The following is a 21,529-nucleotide window of genomic DNA, read 5'->3' as shown; positions in this document are numbered from 1 at the left end:
TAGATTAGTACCCAGAGGTATTCATTTGTTACGAGAACTTGGAGGACTTTGTGACCCTGACAGATTTAACATGCACCAGTCACCATTTTATACATGGGTATTCTTCTGCAGGCTGGATTCAAACTCCCATTCTCACGAACTCAAGTTCAATGCCCTATCAACCAGGCTGTCCCGGCCAAATTTATTAGTTCATTTTATAACAGTCATTGCACAGCCGACCCGATTTCAAGTTTACGACTACTAATATTCAACTCCGTAGCCTTGTCATTTTGAACCCAATCCAGAAGACAAGGGAACTGATAGATTAGTACCCAGAGGTATTCATTTGTTATGAGAACTTGGAGGACTTTGTGACCCTGACAGATTTAACATGCACCAGTCACCATTTTATACATGGGTATTCTTCTGCAGGCTGGATTCAAACTCCCATTCTCACGAACTCAAGTTCAATGCCCTATCAACCAGGCTGTCCCGGCCAAATTTATTAGTTCATTTTATAACAGTCATTGCACAGCCGACCCGATTTCAAGTTTACGACTACTAATATTCAACTCCGTAGCCTTGTCATTTTGAACCCAATCCAGAAGACAAGGGAACTGATAGATTAGTACCCAGAGGTATTCATTTGTTATGAGAACTTGGAGGACTTTGTGACCCTGACAGATTTAACATGCACCAGTCGCCATTTTATACATGGGTATTCTTCTGCCGGCTGGATTCAAACTCCCATTCTCACGAACACAAGTCCAATGCCCTATCAACCAGGCTGTCCCGGCCAAATTTATTAGTTCATTTTATAACAGTCATTGCACAGCCGACCCAATTTCGAGTTTACGACTACTAATATTCAACTCCGAAGCCTTGTAATTTTGAATAAAATCCAGCAGTCCCTGGAACAGGTGAGGGTCGTTATATTAATACTGTTTGAAAAAATAAAAGGAACATTTCGTAAGCTGATATTATTTAATTGATGTATATATTGAAAATATTTCTTCATTATTTTTGCTTTCTTTTTAATTATTTTAAGTACTTTTGTTAAATTTTAGTGCAAGAAAAAAAATAGTCATTTAAATTTTTGGCTTATATTTTTAAGGATTTATTAAAGGGTCTATTAAATATCAGAGAGAATAAATGTCATACGGGTTTAAAGTATCAGCTCAGCTCTTGATGGTGTATAGTGGCTAGGATGTGAAAGAGCAACTGTCCCGGGCATCCAGCCAAAACGAGCATTCAACATATCAATGGAACACACTAAAGCTTTATATCAATTAGTTTTAGATAATTACAATTGTAGAATAATTATCTTATTATAGAATGGAATGCTTTAAAAGACAAATATCTGTTAATGTTTAACATTTAATCAACGAAAAAACAGAACCAATATTGAAATCTAACGAATTTATTATTTTTAATTACTGATAAAGTTTGTGACAGAAAAAAAAATTAAAGCCTGGTAGATTTCAGAATTTTTTAAACACCTTCTAGTTATACTATTCAATCAAATAGGTTTGGATGTCTTTCATCCCGGTCTCATTAGTGATTCAGCATATTTCAATATCATTTTTGTTTCGTTCTTACTTAATATTAATTTGTTTGCGACAGTTAATTTGTATACCTCTTTTACTACATTTTCGAGGAGTTTAAAAATATGATATTGAGGTATTTAACTGAAACGAAATCTGCTTTTTTTGTATGCCTCTTTTATTATGTCATCATCACACCCACACGCAACTGTCTCTTCTAAATAATGCTATATAGAATGAGGTAGCAAAACAAACGTGTATAGTTATTTCAATTCTTATTCAAAAGTATTAGTTAATTTTTTTTTATTTATTTTTTTTTTATCTGACAATTTCTGTCCCTTTTTAGATATTTTAAAGTGCTATTTAAAACTGCTGCATATCACATGAAAGCATTAAATATATCATTTGTACAATTTTAAAGTAAAATAAAAGGGAATTCTGATCCTTAGAAACAGATATTAAATAATCTGATGAACGAATGATGGGGCAAAAAAAAAAACTTTTTTACCTTTTAAACTAAAAAATTCTTTATTTCTAAATAATTTATTAATTCTCAAATTGCTTGAAAGATGATATGTTCCCTACTAATGACAACGAAGTTTTTTGTTTTATTCAGTCATTTATTTATATTTATTATGTCAATGTAAAAAAGAAGAAAAAAATGCATTTTGGGGTTCTGAGAGCCCCAGCTCCGATTAAAACTTTAAAAAAAGAGGGGGGATAGTAGGATCTGGGGGCCCTTGTCATCTCGGGGCCCCAAGCTACAGCTTATTTAGCTTATACGTAAATCCGGCCCTGGCTATGACTGATCAAACTGATTAGAAGTAGAAAGGAAATTTCAATGGGAAAGAGTAGCTGATATGATTTAATGCGTCACTTAAACTAATAGGGTCTTAAGACTGAGCATGTGGGGTCACAACTGTGTCAACCAGAAGAAAAGACCCAAAGATACCGCTGTACAAAATATTTTACATTTGCAGTATCATTTTCTCTTCTTTCTTGCTAAATTCGAAAAGATAAAGAAAGATGACGGGAGAATGAAAAATTCTTTAGAACTGAAATAGCTTAATGTTCTTAGTTATGGATAAGGCAACAAATGTACATGCTTTGAAAAATGGTAGAAAGATGCATTTTTTTAAAATTGATCGTAAAATTAAATTTTTTTTAAATTTAGAAAAAGTGGTGTCGGGTTTGAAAAGTCAAAAGGTTTTGAGACATAAATGACTGTTCGCTTTGCGGATAGGACACATAATGGTGTTTTCATAGAAGATTCAAGGGGAATTAAAAAAAATGCTCGCAATGAGAGGCATTAGTTTTATAGCTTTAGTTTAGTTTATGTTGAGTGTCCGAAACATGAAGTTTGGCAGTAAATATATGTTGTAGCATGAGCGCCGATTTGATTTGAAAATGGGGGACACAGGGGTCATGTTCATAAAAATCAAAATGTATTATAACAAAATAAAATAAAAAAAACTTTATAATTTATAATACATAGTTTATAAAACAAGTTACAAACCAGCACTTTGATAATTATTAAATTCCCCCTAATGCAAAGTTTATTAAAGCTAAAACTTTTGAACTGTGAGCAAGTAATTTTCAGTATTAAACTTCTTTTCAAATATTTGAAGTGAGAAGAAAGAAAACAAGACACAATTCTAAAGTTTTACCAGTAGCCTGAAGTAATTCAGCAACCAATGAAGTCATTTCAAAATATTTTGTTAAATTTTTAACTAATATATTTTATTTTATACATATAACATATTGAAAATCTAAATTTTCAGCTATTTTTAATTTTTTTGGAACCCTCTTCTCACTATTTACATACGTTTTTGCGCGAAGACAAGTAACGGTTATAGATATAAATGTTTCGAATGTCAATTTAAATGATTGGATGTAGAGTACACGTGAATCCTCATATAATTCACGTGATTCAAACCAATCAAAGATCAGCATATCCCCGTGTTTAAATGTGCGCGATTCCAGTCAGAATGTTAAATTTGTCTGACTCTACAGTGATATAATAATTATTTTATTAAATTGTATATTTATAAACTTATCGTATCTCTTATTTATGGAAGAGGAAAGCTTAATTGTGTTTGAATCTTCCTTTAAATTTCAAACTTGTAAAATATACTCTCCACCGTAATGGCACGAGGGATGTCAAGTTAAATAAATAAATATATCACGTGATATAGAGGGAGTCAATCGATAATTACTTGTCAACCTTTCTTTTCTTTTGTGATTTGATTGACTACGTATTAATTATGCTCTGTTAGTTACTTTACTTTATAAAAATATTTGTTAAATTTTTAGCAGGAAATGAGTTTATGAATCACGGAGATCTGAATTGAAAGAAAAAAATATTTTGTCCTCAACTTTGAAGTCTTTGTTCGTATGTAGGTATTCAATTTTCGTAGAGGAAAAATGCCTTTTAATTTAATTAAATCTCTACGCATTTCCTACTATTAATAATATTTTAATTTTATGTGAAATATTCTGGTAATTTACTTTATTTATTGAAGGAATTGTCATTGCCCTGACTATTGAACCGTAACATAATAGGTATCTTTTAGAGTAAGAGTGACGTAATGAACCTTATGTGTACAATGAATTGTGTTGCATTAAATTGCTAAAGTTCTAAAGTTTATTATACTTTGTTTTGTGGTGATTAATTTAAAATTAAATTCAAATTTTGTCTATTTATTTCACCATACCCTTGACTTCTATTCAATGCTAATTTCTTGCTTTGTTTATTATAAAGCTTAGTTTGTATGTACTTCAAAATTTGTACTAAACTTGAAGTTATTTTAGATTAATTTAAACTAAAGTAATTAATATATTTTAAAAGTAAACTGTAATATAAATTTGGTTTTTGTTGCTGTGTTTACCAAAATAGGGTTATGTTTCTGATAACAAATAGCTTAATAAATTTTTTAAATTTATTTTTTTCCCTTTGAATTCAGTATTGAAATATGGGTATAAGATTCAGTAATAGTACGATCAAATTACTAAATAAAGTTGGATGTTGCAAATAGTTTTAACAAATTTTAGTTTAAAAGTTTTTTTTAATCATTCTCTTTATCTCTATCAGTATTTTTTGTTTGACTTCTTTGATTTCAGAAGTTCTGATTAGATAATGGAAATTTCGGTGAAATCAATTCATAAATGTGCATTTGATTAAATCCTTTTTGGTGCATCAGATTCACATGATTTTGTAGTAAATATGTATTAAAATTATTCATGTATTTCATTCTTTCATGTATTAAAATTATTAATCTATGTTCAAAAAAGTAATCACTATAACCAAACTCGTTTAAGAACAAATTTTTACACTCGAAATTGAAACTATCGAACCGAAATTTCAGACAATTTCTTCCAGCATTTGCTTGTTTGATATTTGTTTCAAATATTTTTTTTAGTTGTATTTCAACATTTTATCTAAACAACTAAGTATCTCTTAATATTGAAAATAGTTTAGCTTTATAAATGTAAGTTTGTTAGTTAATTTAGTAAAGCTTTTTTTTTTTTTTTTTCAATTGTCTGAAAATTTCATTTGTAGTTCGGAATTTTATCAAAATGTTTGACCTTGTAAAATGTTAACCTAAAAAGTTTTTGATAAATTTTCTTATCAGGTTGTTAAGCTTTCATATTTAGTGCAAATACTTGTTTTTTTTTTAATCATAACTGACTATTCTTGTCAACTTTATTTGTTAATTACTAAGACTTCTCCATAGTTTCACCTTATGCATAAGTTTATGAAACTTAGAGGCTATTTTGTTTTGTACTTTATGTGAAAAAATTTGAATGCTTTATATATATATAGTTAGTTACTATATTTACTTAGTTTTGTTTTATCTGAACATAAAAATGTATTTAAGAATACTAAATTAAAAAAATTGTATTTATAATTTTTTTAAATAAGAAAATATGATAAAAACCAAAAAATAGAACTTAGATAAAGTTTTGATTTAGGGAATATAGAAATTTTTTTTAATTACTTACTTTAGGAATGTATTGCAAATTAATTTATTTATTGTACTATTCTGTTTTTACTATAGTTCTATTCTGTTTTTATTTTGTTCCTTAGTTATTGTAATTCTGTAATTAAATGTTTTGATTCTTAAAAATTTGAAGACCAAACAAAACAGATTGAGTATATACATTAATTTGTGTATTTAAGTGAAATATCAATGATGCATTCTATTATTTAATTAAAATGAACAAGTTTAAATGATAAACTCTTTTGACAATAATTTTACTTTCAATGAATTTGAATGTTTTTATTTTAGGTTATATTTTTTAGAATTTATTTAAATTAGTATTTTCTTTTATAAATGTTTCAAATTATTTTTGGACAGAAAGCGAGGGGCAAGTTGTGCACCACCAGACTGACTAAGAAAAGCAGTGATAATTTTCACTATATATATATTTGATTTAAAATAATTTATTAATAATTTTATCTTAGAGCCTAGTCTTATCTTTGAAAACTAATTGATATAAAAAGCTTTAAAATGTGAAATGAAAAGCTTATTTTAGTGAAAGTAAATTATGTTATGTTTTACCTGGCCATTTATAGTAGTGATTTGTGTATGCAGAATATAAATTACTACATTATAATGAGAAGTAAAATTTGATGCATAAATTGTCAAGTATATTTTTGAAACATATTTTTCATTTTTACTGTTCTGTTTTAACTGTTTATTACTTTTCAGCAATATAATTTAATAAATATGACTTCAAGAAAGAAGGTACTTTTGAAAGTTATTATTCTTGGAGACTCAGGTGTTGGAAAGACATCTCTTATGAACCAGTATGTGAACAAAAAATTCAGCAATCAGTATAAAGCTACAATTGGAGCAGATTTTCTTACCAGAGAGTTGGTAGTACAAGATAGGCTGGTTACTATGCAAGTAAGTGCAACTTAAGATTGAAAGGCTGTCTTAATTTTTTAAAGTTAATGAAAAGTTGGTAAAAAATTAGTCATTCAAATATTCTGTAATTACATAATTCAATAAATGCAAGTCGTGGTAGCCCAGTGGCTAGAGCATTGGACTTCGTTCAGAAGGGACTGGGGTTAAATCTTTGAAAGCTGCTGACTGAGATCCATTGAGTATATGTGATATATGTGCTTGTAAAATGTGGGCATCAGAATTCCTGTGGTTGGTTGCTGAGCAGTACCATGGTATTCTCAAGAAAAATTCATTACCCTTCAGATCTATGTCTAAATTGTGGTCTCACCAATGAGTAGTACTGCTATTCAGAGTTAACCAAAGTGGACAAATTTAGAAAAAAAACATGAGTTTTACATAGATAGGCATGCTTAAAATAACCTTCTTTTTTTCGTAATTTACTTTACAAGATGAATAGATTTTACTTCAATAAAAAATAGCTGTTAATTTTCATTTGAACAAGAACTTCCTAACAATTGAAGATAAATCAACTTCATAATTTAGCTTTAATTCTTATATTATTTAACTTCATATATATATCTAAATGCATTCAACTTGTTTTTTAATTTGTTTGGAAAAGTGAAGTATTTGTTCTTGTGATGAATGCATTGTTGAGTGAAGTTAATATAAGCTTATGAATATTTTTTAAACGATCTAAAATTATTATGCTTTTAATAATCAAAATTTCCTTACAATTTGTTAATTTTTGATTTATGAATATTACATTTTTTAATTATTGAGACAGTTTGTAGTGTTTAAACTATAAATGATATCAATTTACATAATTTATAAAAATCTATCAGTTTTTAAATATTAAATTTGCTTGAAATTAGGCCTTTTCAATGTAGTTACTTTACTGAGAAGTCCTAATTTGGAGAAAATTTACCTTTTTTTTTCTTATTTCAGTATTTAGATTTTTTTTTAAATTAACAGCAAATTAAATATTGACTTGGAATATTGTATGTTTGTAGAAGGGGTAAACTAAAGTAGGTTTAAAGTTTTGACTTAAAATAGCAAGTTTCATTTTAATTCAAGAAATTAATACATATTAGCTAATTATATTTTAATTCAAAATATTTGAAATATTTGTTCAGTAAAAAAACAATTGTATTAGTGAGCTTTATATTATGAGATAATAAATATTTAAAAATCACTTTGTGTGATCTATCATCATGAGTTTATGACTAATATTGTGGTTTACTCATGTGGAAACAATGAATATCAATCCTTTGTGATATCAACCTCACAGGAAATTATGCTTTCATTTTACCATTTTAAACAGAGCTCAAGGACATTGACAATTGTGCTCCTCGTGTCTTCTGTTTATTTTGTTATTATACAAAGCAGTGTTTCTTAATAGATTTGTGTAATATTTCTAATTTAGCATGAGTATTATAGAAATAAATTGATGTCTTTCAGTGTAAGAATTGTTTTAAATATATTACAATTATTAGCTTGGATTATTTAAAAAAGAAATTTTCTTCATATTTTTAATCAATGATTAAACAGTATATATCTAAAGTACTTATCAATCAATTAACCCACCCTTTGCAGAAGCACATATTGTGTTCTTTTTCAAAAAGTGTTTTGTTTCTCAGAATAATTTTTTATTTATTTAATTAATCATTCCTGACTTTATTACAAAATGCAATTAATTTTATATATTTGAGTTTTTATGTAATATTTTTAATGTTGCAGTAATTATGTGTACATAAATCAATGTCTTTGGTATTCATATTATTATGGTATTCAGCTTAAAAATTATGTCATACAAACTAGGAATGAACTAAAAAAGTAGGCACAGCATTGGAAAAAGGGGTGTTGACAAAAACTAGTTTTTTGACTGTTATAACCGGTGAAAACCTACTTTCACCCCTATGTTATGGTATAATAGTTTTTTTTTTTTTTTTTTTAACAATTTTGCTACTGTTTACATAATTTTTATATGCTGTTAAATATAAATAATGAAAAGTTTAAAAAGAGAAATCTGGGGCTGGGGGTAAGTCATCTAATTAAAATGCATCAAATGTTTTGATTTTTTAAATTAATAATGAAATAAAGCCTAAAAATTTTGACAATTTTTTTAAATCTCCTATAAATAAATAGGAGATTTAAAAAAATTTTATTGTACTTAAAATATATGAATTTCTGGTAAATAAATAATAATAATGATAAGTAATAATAATGATATATAATTCTTGATAAATAATTCTGATAAAAAACATAGAAAAATACATTATTATATTTTTATCATGTCTTGTAGAATATCTTTAACTTTTTTTTTTTAATATTATACCTTACAATTTAAGATACGCTTTTTATTTATTATTAATTTTTTAAGTGCTGAGTACAAATCCTTTTTCCTCTTCAAAATAGAAAACCTTTGAGGGCATGTGGGAGAAACTAGTTAATTATTAGTTTTTCCATTTATTAATTTTTCCATTTTTGAAATTACATGTTTAATAAAACATGTAGTTACATTTTGACTATAAGGTGATAAGTCAAAGAACTAAGAGTGTGAGAAAAATAATTATAGCACTGCATTGATGTATCTCCCATAGTTTTCATGCAAGATTCTGGCTCCATATGGCAGTTTTTTGGTGGAAAACAAAACAATTTTCTTAATAACTAAATTAAGTAAAAACACGAGTCTTCTTTAAATAGTAAAAACAGAGTTCTCCCTAGGAATAAAAAAGAGAGCGTGGCTCTTCCCAGAAAAGTGCATTTTGAAGTGGCAGTGCACTTATTTAACATCTGAAAAATAATATTAAAATGTGTAGTATTATGTAATAACTGAATTTGATCCTCAGCAATTTTTATACCCTCTTATACTGTTATATGTGTATATTTTAAGAAATAATTCTTCAAAATGAGAGAAAAATTTAATGAATGTTTACCGCATTCTTTAAAAAAAAAAATAAAAAAAAAAACTTGATTTTATGGACTTGACTTCATAATCTTATTCCAATAAATTATGGTAAGGAGAGTACTAAGTATGAGGAAAATAGAAGTGTTTTGGTTTTCCATTATTACATATAAGCAGTGTTTTCATCATAGAAAAAAAATGGGTGAGAATTTCTCACCCTTTCTCAAAAGCAGGGTGAGATTTCAAAAAGTTAAGTGAGATTTCTAAAAACTAAAAAAACACAAAAACTCTTTAAAAAAATTATTTTTTTAATTATAATAAATTTTTAACGTCTTCTATTTTTTAAAGCATTGAATATTTTTGGTGCATCATCATAGAAGATTTTGCCTTTACAAGGTATTTGTCCATCTTACATAAGTGCATAAAAAATTTGAATGTCTTACATGAAGAAACCTTACTTACGGTGAACATGTGATTGTAGAGAAATGTGCTCTGAAAGGGGTTCCGTGGTTGTGTTCTGTTGTTCGAAAAGGTTCTAAACAATGCTGGTAAATAGGGAAGCTAGATAATGGGGCAGATGATGAAAATAATGAAAGATCTAGGAAGAAAAGTGAAACGGATTTTTTTCTAAATGGCGTAATTCAAAGCTTTTTCCAAAATGCAAGAAATTCGCGAATTTTGAAATTGATTTATAGAATGCGCGAATTTCTCGCGGTAATCATTTTTTAATGCGAGAAAAGAAAAAAATATGCGAGATTCTCGCGTTCTCGCGCTGTAGTGAAAACACTGTATAAGGAAAAAGTTTAAAATCTATCAATTTTTTCCTGCTGAAGTACTAAAAGATTTATCATTTTAGTAGTGATACAGTAATTTTTCTCCCACTTTTAATTCTTTGATTTATTTTATACCCAACTGTCAAACCATACAAAAACTAGAAGTTCTATAGGTGATTTTTTTTTTTTTTTTTTTTTTTTTTTTTTTTTTTTTTTTGTATCTCGGTGCAAAAAATAACTTTCTAAAAATTTTCAAATGAAAGCAATTATTTCATTAACCATAGTGTATATCAAAGTCTACAGTAATCAAAAATTGAAAACTAAACTTTGAAAATCAAATATTTTTGATAATGAATAATCACCTGGATATTTAAAAAATTATTATTATTTAATTATCATTATTAATTATTATTTAAAAAATATATATTTTAAATATGAAGAGAAAGTTTTAGATAATATTGTTATACCTTTTTTCTTACAATTATTTATCTGCGCCCTACGGCAGAATCGCAGTGTTAGGGCAACATTATAGCAGAATGTTAGAGTTCTTGTTTAAAAAGTTTTCCATTGGGAAGTAAAGAATTTTGCTTTTCTTTTCTGTAGAAATTTTCAAAAGATAATTATTTTTCTCTCCAGAATTATATTCAAAAGATACTTTTCCCCTGTTTGGAAGGTAAAAAAATATGACCCATTTTCCCCTCTTTTTTTCTAAATTTAATTGATATGAAAGCGATCCATTATTTTTAATTTATTACACTAATGAAAATTTTTTATCACTCATTTGCATACCTGCCAAGTCTCCTGTTTTTTGATGAAGACTCTTGTATTTTACTATTATCTCCTTTTTACCAGTGCATTCTAAAGTCTCTGTATTTATTGAAGGAATTTATTTAATAAAAATTTGGTGATAATGTATCCACTGATGGCAAAAATACTTCTTATTCCTCAACAGATTGCCAGTACTGCAGTATGTTGAGTGTTAATAGTTTAAGTAAAAATATCCTAAGTGGTAGACGAATCATGTACCATCATGCTAACCATGGGAGTTTTTCATGGTTTTCCTCTCCGTGTAACGTAAATGCGTGTTAATTCTCTCAAAAAGTCCTCCATGAGGACAAATTTCTTTCGATAATTGACCCAGAAGTTCTTTTTTTATTTCTGAATATGGCTCAAAATTACAAGGCTGCAAAGTTGAACATCATTAGTCATAAACCCAAAAAATTGGGTTGGCTGTTCAACGATGGTTATAAAATAAAATGCTAGTTTATGTAATTATAAATGATGGTTTGAAACAATCATTTTTAGATTACTATTTATAAACATATTTTTTACCTCCCTAAATGTAAGAGCTTACATTATTTCCTATTTTGAATTTCTCTTTTTGATTTGCATGATGTAAAGCTCTGCATGATGTATTCCTTTCCTGATTAGTCTGCTGTCAGGATTCATCAAACACCTCCTAGAAAAGAGTAGGCCTCTGCATGGGTTACCATAAATATCCTTTAGTAGTCCAAACGTAATGACATATTTCGTATTTTCAACCACTGTGCAGCTTAGTATCCCGAATGTAATGACATCTTTCTTATTTTTCATCAACTGCGTAGTTAACTTCGTCACATCGGACTACTAAATTGATTCGTGCTGAGGCCTTCCTACTTCTAGGAGGTGTTGATTCAACTCACTACCCCATCTCTCTCACCAGTGATATGAGCTGCACCTTAACTGACTGTTCCTCAGAAACACTTCCTGTTTTTAAATATTAACATGAGTATAATATAAAAGATAGAAACTAAAGTGGTCGCCATTAAGTTGACTTCTAGATCTTATTTCATTATAAAATGTGACATTCCCCTCACCTAGTGTTGAATTTTTAACTTTCAAATTTCTGTAACTTCTTTTAGTGTTTAATGTGTAATTTATAAATAATTTTTGTACTTTGTGTTAATATACGTTTGCATCAAAAGTATTAAATTTTATTTATTTTTATGAACATTATGTTTGTATATTTTTAGATCTGGGATACTGCTGGCCAAGAAAGATTTCAATCATTGGGAGTTGCTTTCTATCGAGGTGCAGACTGCTGTGTATTAGTGTATGATGTCACCAGCCCAAATTCCTTTAGATCATTGGACAGCTGGCTTGATGAGTTTCTCATTCAAGCAGGTCCCAGGAATCCTGAGAATTTCCCATTTGTTGTCATTGGCAACAAAATAGATCTTGAAAATAGAGCTGTAAGTTAAATTTATAGCTATGTAATAATTTAATTATGTAACACGGAAGTATATCTCTTCTAAATTATTTCAATATATTTTTTACATTGATTTATTGTTTCCAAAAATTTCTTTAATGAATAAATCAATATAATGAAATCTAAATAAAATTTGCAAATTACATTTTTTTTTTTTAATGAAGTAACTATTTTATAAAAATGTGTCCAAAATAGTAAAATTCCCAAATTAAAAAAATGGAATTGTAAAAGTATTACGTTAGTAAATTTCTTTTTATTAAATATTCTGTATAATTTAATAGGGCTGAGGAAGTAAACAAGAGATTAGTCAAAATGAAAAAAAGATAAGATTGGCTGAAATGAAGTTTTACCTAAATTTTAAAATTTATTAAACTAAATCATACTAAGTAATCCATATATGCATAAAATTAATGACTATTCTAAATAGTAATAAGAATATTACCATTTTCCCCTCCCAGTAGCAAAATTAATGCAACAAGCGCCATAAATTTATTTTTATCTTGCCTTCAATAACTAATAAATGCAAATATCTAATTGTGGCTCTGTGCATATCAATACAGAGGTTTCTGTAATTGTTTTCAATTTATAAGATGCATATTGTTTAAATCAGTCTAAAGTAGTTGCAAAAAAAAATAAAGTTTAAATTAAAAAAGAGGATTTCAATAATTACCCTAAAAAACATTTGAATGATTATCAGAAGCAGAATTATATGTTATGTTCTGCTACAAGACTTCTGATAATTGCAGTTCTGCGAGTATTCACCAAAAACAGAAAAGCTTGTTAATGGAATAAATATGATTTTTTTAAGGGACAAATAATTTTATTTTGCGATCTAAAATTACTAATCATGGTGCTTCCTTTTAAAATATCACTATGTTTTAATGCTTACATAATGGAACAAAATATATGTAACATTACATCAAGTGATATAAAATATAATGGTCTTCTGAATTTCTTATATTTTTTAACATTGGGATCTGTTTTGTATGTGTTTGTGTGTTCAAACATTTTGTCACCAAGTAGTGAAGTTGTCTGACACACTTGGCTAGCACACTCCAATATATAATGTCATAGCTTCAAATTTGGGTTTGTTTTTTTTAAAATTATAATAGATTACCTTTATTGAAATTATGTTGGCATTGACCTTATAATAATCGTAATGGGATATAAATAAACCAGTTGCTCATATTTTTGTTATACTATTGATATTGTGTTGTCTATATGTCTTATCTCACATCATATTAATTTTATAAATTGACTGTTTGATGTTTCGTGATATATTCTTCATTGTATTGTACTTCTCTTTAAAATATGTTATAGCCATATATTTTTGTCAAATTTTTAAATTCAAGTTAAGTTGCTGTTCACCTCTAGTAGATTAATCTTTGTAGTCTGTCTTGAAATCAGTGTTTTTCCTCACCATTGTATGGTTTTACGCTCTCTTGGGGGGGGAAATGTGTGTATTTAGTATAAATGTGGGTTGGGTAAATACCCAGTTGTTACAATGTTTATAAATTGTTCTTTAAAAAGGTTATTATCCTTGATCTGGATGAATATCTTAGATCAAGGTATTTGTGCTTTTCAGTCATTTTTGTAATTCTTTCATTTGTTTCAATTATAATTCTTAAAATATTAAAAATATCTTCAACGAGCTTGTAACTTAATATATTATAGTTACAGAAAAAATATTTCCAAAAATTATTAACATCCCAATGGATGGGCCGTATTTTTATGTAATCAGATAAAGTCATTAAGTTTGGGAAAAACCTTAAATGGCTTCAGAATTTATCTTTTAAATGTATAAAAATACTGAGTTTTACAATGGGGTTACACATTACAAAATATAACCAAAAGTGTTCATTTATATTTTATAAATTTAATTTGTAAGGTAAAATTTATTTATCCTAATTATCTAATTTTTAAAAATATATATATATATATATATTCATATCCTTTTTATTTGTAAGAAATTTGTCTTTTTTAAATTTTTTTCTTTTTAATATTGATCATATTTTATTTTTTAAAGAAAAGAAAAAGATTTTTTTTTTTATATTTAGTAATATTTTTGAGACTTTTATTCTTGATATAAAAGAAATATATTATTCAGTTTAATTTTTATTTTAAATTGGTAATTTTTTGAATTATGAGCAATACACAGTTAAAATTCCAAAATATTTAGAAATTTTAACTTTTTGTAATGCATTTATTAAAAAATAGGTGTTGTTTAAAAATTATTTATGACAGTTATTTCTTAATTTTATTCTAAATGAAATACATATTGATTATTCTTAAATATTAAATGTTTTACTGCTTTTTTCTGAATGTTTTTAATTAATATTTACTTTAAAAAAAAGTATACTTGCGATTTGGTATTATAAATACTGAGTTTTGTAATGGGCTCGGTAAATGTAATCAGTGCCTGAGTTTTCAGAGGTAAGTTTTGTCAAAAGTGGTAAATTTAAGTATTGAGTATAATATTAAGTAACTGCAAATATGTTCCTTAACTTAGAAGGTTAAAATATAAAAGTAAAGCAATTCAGCAGTAGCCCGTTTTAAATCATAGAGGTCATGATGGTTAAAGCTCATAAGTCTCACCTTTACTTCCCAAATAGGCTGGTACCTATCAATATGAAGCTGGGTGGGTTTCATGCTACCACTGGGACTCAGTTCTTCACAATAACAGTTTGGTACCTTACTACTGTGCTATCACGGATGCACGGCATGTACTGTAATAAAACAAATTTCTTTAATGTTAGTAAGATAATAAATTTTTATGAATACTGAATTTCTAAAGATATATTTTTTGGTTTTATTTTTCAATTAAGATCTTTAATGGAAAAAAAAAAAGAATCTTTTCATTTTTATAATTATTTAACATAGCATCCTGCTTTTGTTAACTGTATTTGAAAAAAAAAAAAATTCCGACTAAATACTTAGAATAATATTTAATTTACAAATGAATTAAACAAACTATTTTTCAATTTCCTGTTCGAAATAATACATTTTGATCTGAAAATTTAGTTATCTACATTTTTGACAACTAAAATATAAATATTTGCTTAGAATTATGTATTGAACATGCAGTTTCAATTAAAGCAGTTTTATTCGATTTCATCAAGGTAGTGTTTTCCACAATACGGGAAATATAAAATTTATAAAAAGTTACACCATTCTCGAAATTTTAAATTTTTTTTTTTAAATTAATAATTTGTTCAATTAAGTAGGGTAAAACTTAAAAAGAATACATAATCATTGAATTTTCAATGGAGTTCATAAATTTTCTGGTATTTAATAATTTTGGCTTTTTACCTTTATATCAGAGATTGTGCTCCGGAAAAAATCTGGTTTACGGAATTTTTCGCTAATTGCGATCCGGAAGTTTCCGGAAATCCAAGATCTAGAGAAGTTTCAAGAAATCATTGATCACATTTATGTCTAAAAATTCTCTTATCTTAGAAATATTACAACTATAATCTTAGAAATATTACAACTATAATCTTAGAAATATTACAACTATAATCTTAGAAATATTACAACTATAATCTTAGAAATATTACAACTATAATATTAGAACTAGAATTTATACTTTCATTTTTAAATATTTGTAATCTTTCATTTGTAAATATTTTTTATTTTAGAATAATAAATGTAATAATAAATGTTTAGAATAATAAATTTCTTTTAGAATTAGACATAAAAGTAAACTTATACATAATTTTTCATTTAAATTATGCTGCATATAATTTATCTAAAATTCCACGTTTTTAAAATATCAATGATTTAAATGTATGAAAACATTAATTTTTTTAAAATGTGTCATTAATGATTTTACTAGAGAAATTTTCAGGATTTTTGAGTTGGTCTCACAATCACCCCTGTTATATGTAGTTTTTCTTTTAACATAAATTGTTCTGTGATTTACATCGCAGTTTTGAGCTCTTTCTGCTTTAGGGATATGATGTATTATTTTTTGTGTCCTTAACAGTACATTTTTGTTTTTCGTGAGCTAATGTTTTTTTAACTTACTGTCTTGCTTTTTCTTTTTGTACTAAACAGTTCTCACATTTGCAATGCTGTTTTATAAGAATTCTAACATTGTTTCCCAGTCAGCAAACATAAAGTTAGTTTCTGTAAAAAGCAGTTAAAAACAGAAAAAAAACTTGTTTAGTTTATATGTAAAAAGTTATTATGAATACAATTAATTCAGGTTCTAAAATATCACGAATAATATTTCAAAATGTAAGTTCTAACCTGTACAATTTTACTGTCAGTAAAAAAAAAAATTTGTTGCTAGTCTGCACATAAAATATGAAGTTTTTAAATAAAATTTTAAGTAATTTCTTTGTGAAAAAATGTGATAGTTTTTTACTCTTCAGAAACATTTTCTTGAGTTAATTTTTAACCTCCCAATTTTCCATAATGGTGGAAATAAATTACAGCTATATAATTAATTTCATCCCCTTCTGTTTTCACTGACTAGATGCCTAGGATAACATGTTTCATTAAAATTGAGAGAGGTTTTACTATAAAAGTAGCTAAAAACTATCCGTAGAAGTTTTTTATTATTATTTTTTTTTTATCTGCTATTTCTCCTCATGCACATTAATGCTTACTTTTACTAAGCTATTAATGCATGTGTTATTTAAAAAATTGCTTAATCTTGTTGTTTTTTTAAGCAATAATTTTTTTTTATGTATTTTTCTAATCCTTAGTTTATAATGTTGAGGCTATAATTTCTTGAGAAGTTCTTACTTTCCTTCTCATTAGTTCAATACGAATCTAGTTATATGTTGTTGTTTTTTTGTTTTTTTTGTTTAATGTATGCGATTTGATTTTATTTTATATATTACAAAGTAGTGCAAGGTCTTTTTCACAAATTGCCACTCTTTTCCCCCAAGGTTCATAACAAGATACAATTTTTTACTAATGTCAGTAATTTTTTAACTGTTGGATAAATATATTTTTATTGTAGAATTTATACATAACTAAAATTTTAGTTGTTTTATTATTTTAGTTAAAATAATCCTATTTATTTTAGATAACCACCAAAAGAGGTCAGAGTTGGTGTCAGAGCAAGAATGACATCCCATTCTTTGAGACTAGCGCTAAGGATTCTATTAATGTTGAGCAGGCATTCCAAGCAGTGGCTATGAAGGCATTAGCCCAAGAACAAGATGCTGAGTTGTTCAATGATTTTCCTGACCAAATCAAGCTCACCAATAACGAAAATAAATCTAAATCTGATAACTGTGCATGCTAATATTGTATATAAATGAGGAGGGAGTATTTATTTGTATCTGGAATATAATGTTCTGTTAATTATTTTTTCATCAATGAAATGAAGATAATTTTAACTTTTAGTGTTCATCTGTAAAATTTGCAATACAGCTTTCAATCACTGTTGTATTGTTTTAATATTACTTATGGAAATTTACACACAATTATGCATTAAAGATATTTGTAGCCTTAATTTGAAATGTTGGTTTTAATTATTTGCATATGTCTATCTTGCCATTCTCAAAAAAATTTTATACAGAATGTTCTTTAATGAAAAGTTTTTAAAGTATTAAAATTTTGTAAAAAGCTGATCACCTTTAAATACTTGATCTTTTTGAAATTTACTAATGAATATAAAGGGGATATAAAAGATGTTTCAAAATTAAATTGGTTCAATGGCATTTGGTACAAATTTTCATATTTGAGAAAAAGTCTCATTTTGGTTTAAAAAACAAATTTTAACCTTCAAATGCTAAAAATATTGTTTCAATTTTAGAACAGTACAGTTTAGAGAGAGAGAAAAAGTGTCTAAATAAACATTAAATTCTGTAAAATCTTAGAAGTTTTTAAATTTGATATTTTAATTGTAAGCTAATTTTTATTTCCGTTAGTTCACATTATTTGACCTGAATTAATTGTCTTTTAGTAATAGGTAATTATTGCAAAAGTAAATTATAACTTATTTGAAGATTTAAATTTAACATTTCAAACCATATTCAAAATCAAACCCTTTAGATTCAGGAATTAATATTTTTATAAAATGTTAAAAATAAATGTCCTTCTCCCTTATTTAATTTGTGGCCTTTTTGCAAAATATTTCTTACAGTAACATGTTTCACACAAAAATCTAAAGATTGAAATAAAAATCTTTTTGATTTAATAACACATAAATACGCCCTTTTCATGTTTTGCTTGTGATTGTTTGTTAAAATATCCATAGAGCTTTAAATATAGTATCAATGTATCCAATACTTTAATATGGAAATGTATATTTGGGAAAATCAGTTATCTGTTTATCGCTGGCATTAGCCAGACTTAAAATAAGTACTCTTAATATCATTCGCTGGATTGTTTTTGGAATTGAATACTTATGTATATAGTATGTTAGAAAAAGCTATATCTGCTATGGACCCTGGTACATGTACTTTTCTAGCCTGGTCCCTGGATTTTATCCATGGAAAGAACAAGAACTGTATCAGTTCTTTTCATATTAGATATTTGAAATTAGTCTGCATCCAACTTCAGATGTTTTTATGAATATTGTCTTTCCCCAATTATAGTTACACTTTTGAAGCTGCATTTAAATGATTTATCTTGTGTTATGATAGCTTTGCAGTTATGGTATTTATATCAGGATTTTTTTTTTCAAATGATTTGTAAGGAATTGATAACTTTTTAATTGGTTTTCTCATTTGTTTTATTAATTTTAGTACATTAAAAATATCAAACTGAATCTGTCATTTTTATTTTATGTTTTATAATAAAATACATTTAACTTTCTAAAACTGTATTTCTTTTACGATTATTAATGCAATATATATGAAACTTCATTCATATTGGTGTTTCCTAAATATATAATTTTTAAATAGCTTTTTCTCCTAACTTTTACAGAAGACTTTGAAACATCTCGTTGAAATATTGTAAGATAGTGCATCATTTTTCTAGAATTTGAAAAAACCATTTCTTTAAATAACATATTTAGCAATTAAGTTGTTTGTTTTTTTCAAAGTTAGTCAAAGAAATGAAATTTATTCAAAGTTTTAAATTTATTAAATTTTTTCCTTATTGAAATCTGAATGCACTTGATTATGCTAAATTTTTCAATCAAAGGAATAGATGTTTTTTTTTTTCTGTAGCCCAACTTTATAAATTACATTATCTTTACCAAAATTTTACTAAAAATTTCAAATCTACTTAATTAAAAAAAAAAAATTATTAGGCATGAAATATAACATTCAAAACTGAAATCTGAGTTGACAATTTAACTAGATATTTAAAGACTAAATTTGTTATTTCTATTTGCATTTTCAAAATACTAATCAATTGGCTGTGATAATGAAAATTTTCAAAACCTTACATTTTAAATATGGACTATTTTACACTGAAATTTTTTGTATTGTTAACTTAACTACATCAGCACTTCAGTTATATTTTTTTTCTATTTACATTTAAAGAATTGCATTTTACAAAATAACACAATTGTCATTATCAGAATATCTATAGACAGGAATCATTGAAAAGTACTATAACTCTTAAAATTTATATCAATGAGCAATATTTAATTTAAAAAAATGATTTCTGCTAGTTACAGGTTATTGCAACTTACATGTATAATTTCTAGTGGCAATTTTTCTAAATGGTTACAATGTGGTGGATTTAATAACTGTAGTGTCTACACATGGAAAAAATTTCAACATTAAACTTAGCAAGTACTGTAAAAATGAAATTACTATGTTTTATTTTTACTGACTCTGCATTTAACTTTCATTTTTTCCTTTTCTTAGTTGTAAAGTTCACTTTAAAGTATCAAGCAATGTTCTGGTATCTATAGATTTACCTAATTGAATGTATGATTACTGACATTGAATGAGGGTAGACATTCTATAAATTGTTTTTAATTCCTAAATAGTTTTAATTTGGTTTTCTTTATACTGCAAGTTTCATTAAAAAAAAAAATTAACTCAATTTTCCATAAAATGTATCTTAGTAACCACACCTCTAACTTTGTTTTTAGGGGGCACAAATTTATTATTTAAATGCTTTCATATCTCGATAAAAGAGAAAATTAAAATTATTTATGTATGAAAAAGCAGATTTTTTTTTAAAATTATTTTAAACGTGTCCTACAAAAATTTTATTTTACTAAATGGCAATCGTGAGTTTATAAAAGGATAGGTTTAGCATATTTTGAAATTTTAAAGATTCTACGATTTCACTATTGCATGTTTAATTTAAAAAGCAGATGATTTTGTAATCCAGTGATTTTTATTAGCAACTGTAACTGTACCTTAATGTAGAACTCTTTTTTTTTTTTTTTTTTTTTTTACTACAAAAATTCTGTTACTTTTCACTACGATTTGTGTGCATTACCCTGGCTGTTATGCTTTTTAGTGTTAAAGAAGTAATTTATATTTTAGAAAATTCTTCATATTTTAATTTTTTTTAAACCATTTTATAAAATTTTTTACTAAGACCATACAAGTTTGCAGCCATTATTGACTGTTGTATTTTAATTGATACCTAATGTGCTGTTTAAATTATAGTAGTTATCAAATTGTGAAACTTTCCAAATTTAGATTTAATAATCAGTAAATCTCTTAAGTTACAATAATTGATGATGTGCTTATCAAAGGACTTTTTCAATTTAAGGTTATTTTTTATGGCTCTGTCATCATATGAATTTTCTTTTTTACTAAGTATATTTTATTTTCATAACTGCTATGAATATGCAACAGTTTTTTTTTCTTTCTTTGTGACAGGTTAGGTTTAGCCTATCACTGCAATCTATGCTAATTCTAAAAATAGTCATAAATGTCCAATTTTTTTTTAAATGAAAAGCATTAATTCTAATTTTTTAATGTTCAGAAAGTTACTCCAGTTCTTCATTATCTAGGTTCATAAATATTTGCAAAAACTAAGAATTATTCTTTGATTTTGCCAATTTTTATTTAGGGCAAATTCTTGTCGAATCAGTGATATTATAAATAGTATATGGTGTATTGATTTGAAAAGTTTAATAACTTCTAAAATATTTAAGTCATTCGTATGTTCTAAAGTTTAGCTATATTTTTTTTCTCCAGCAAAATGGTATAGTAGTTTAAAATTAAAGCTTTGCTTCCAGTGTAAGGCATTTAAATTGCTGCCTTTCTAGTTTTCTTGGTGAAATAGCATCA

The 21,529-nt window shown here is 26.5% G+C and overlaps 2 protein-coding genes across 2 annotated transcripts in view; one reads left to right on the top strand and one right to left on the bottom strand.

Annotated features, from left to right (window-relative positions):
• Zw10 (Zeste-white 10 kinetochore protein) overlaps nt 1-3,367 on the bottom strand; it is a 33,429-nt gene extending 30,062 nt beyond the window's left edge. Inside the window, exon 1 of the mRNA XM_087157405.1 lies at nt 3,191-3,367. Within this exon, the coding sequence (XP_087013531.1) occupies nt 3,191-3,227 (37 nt within the window). The 5' untranslated portion in view covers nt 3,228-3,367. The remainder of the gene's footprint in view (nt 1-3,190) is intronic.
• Nucleotides 3,368-3,640: 273 nt separating this feature from the next.
• LOC107446981 (ras-related protein rab7) lies at nt 3,641-19,141 on the top strand. Its single transcript, XM_016061774.4, has 4 exons — nt 3,641-3,919; nt 6,236-6,433; nt 12,124-12,342; nt 17,398-19,141. The coding sequence occupies exons 2-4, from the start codon at nt 6,254-6,256 to the stop codon at nt 17,617-17,619; spliced, it is 621 nt and encodes a 206-aa protein (XP_015917260.1). The 5' UTR covers nt 3,641-3,919; nt 6,236-6,253; the 3' UTR covers nt 17,620-19,141.
• The last annotated feature ends 2,388 nt before the right edge of the window (nt 19,142-21,529 follow it).

Source organism: Parasteatoda tepidariorum, chromosome 2, assembly GCF_982258835.1.
Source record: "Parasteatoda tepidariorum strain Cologne lab strain chromosome 2, Ptep-v5.0, whole genome shotgun sequence".
Lineage (NCBI taxonomy): Eukaryota > Metazoa > Arthropoda > Arachnida > Araneae > Theridiidae > Parasteatoda > Parasteatoda tepidariorum.
This window is presented reverse-complemented; position numbering and strand designations above follow the sequence as displayed.

Excerpts from the sequence above, each read along its gene's own strand:
- LOC107446981 (XM_016061774.4), top strand. The coding sequence starts at position 6,254 with ATGACTTCAAGAAAGAAGGTACTTTTGAAAGTTATTATTCTTGGAGAC. Across the intron at positions 6,434-12,123 it reads ATAGGCTGGTTACTATGCAA|ATCTGGGATACTGCTGGCCA; the intron begins GTAAGTGCAACT and ends GTATATTTTTAG. Across the intron at positions 12,343-17,397 it reads TAGATCTTGAAAATAGAGCT|ATAACCACCAAAAGAGGTCA; the intron begins GTAAGTTAAATT and ends TATTTATTTTAG.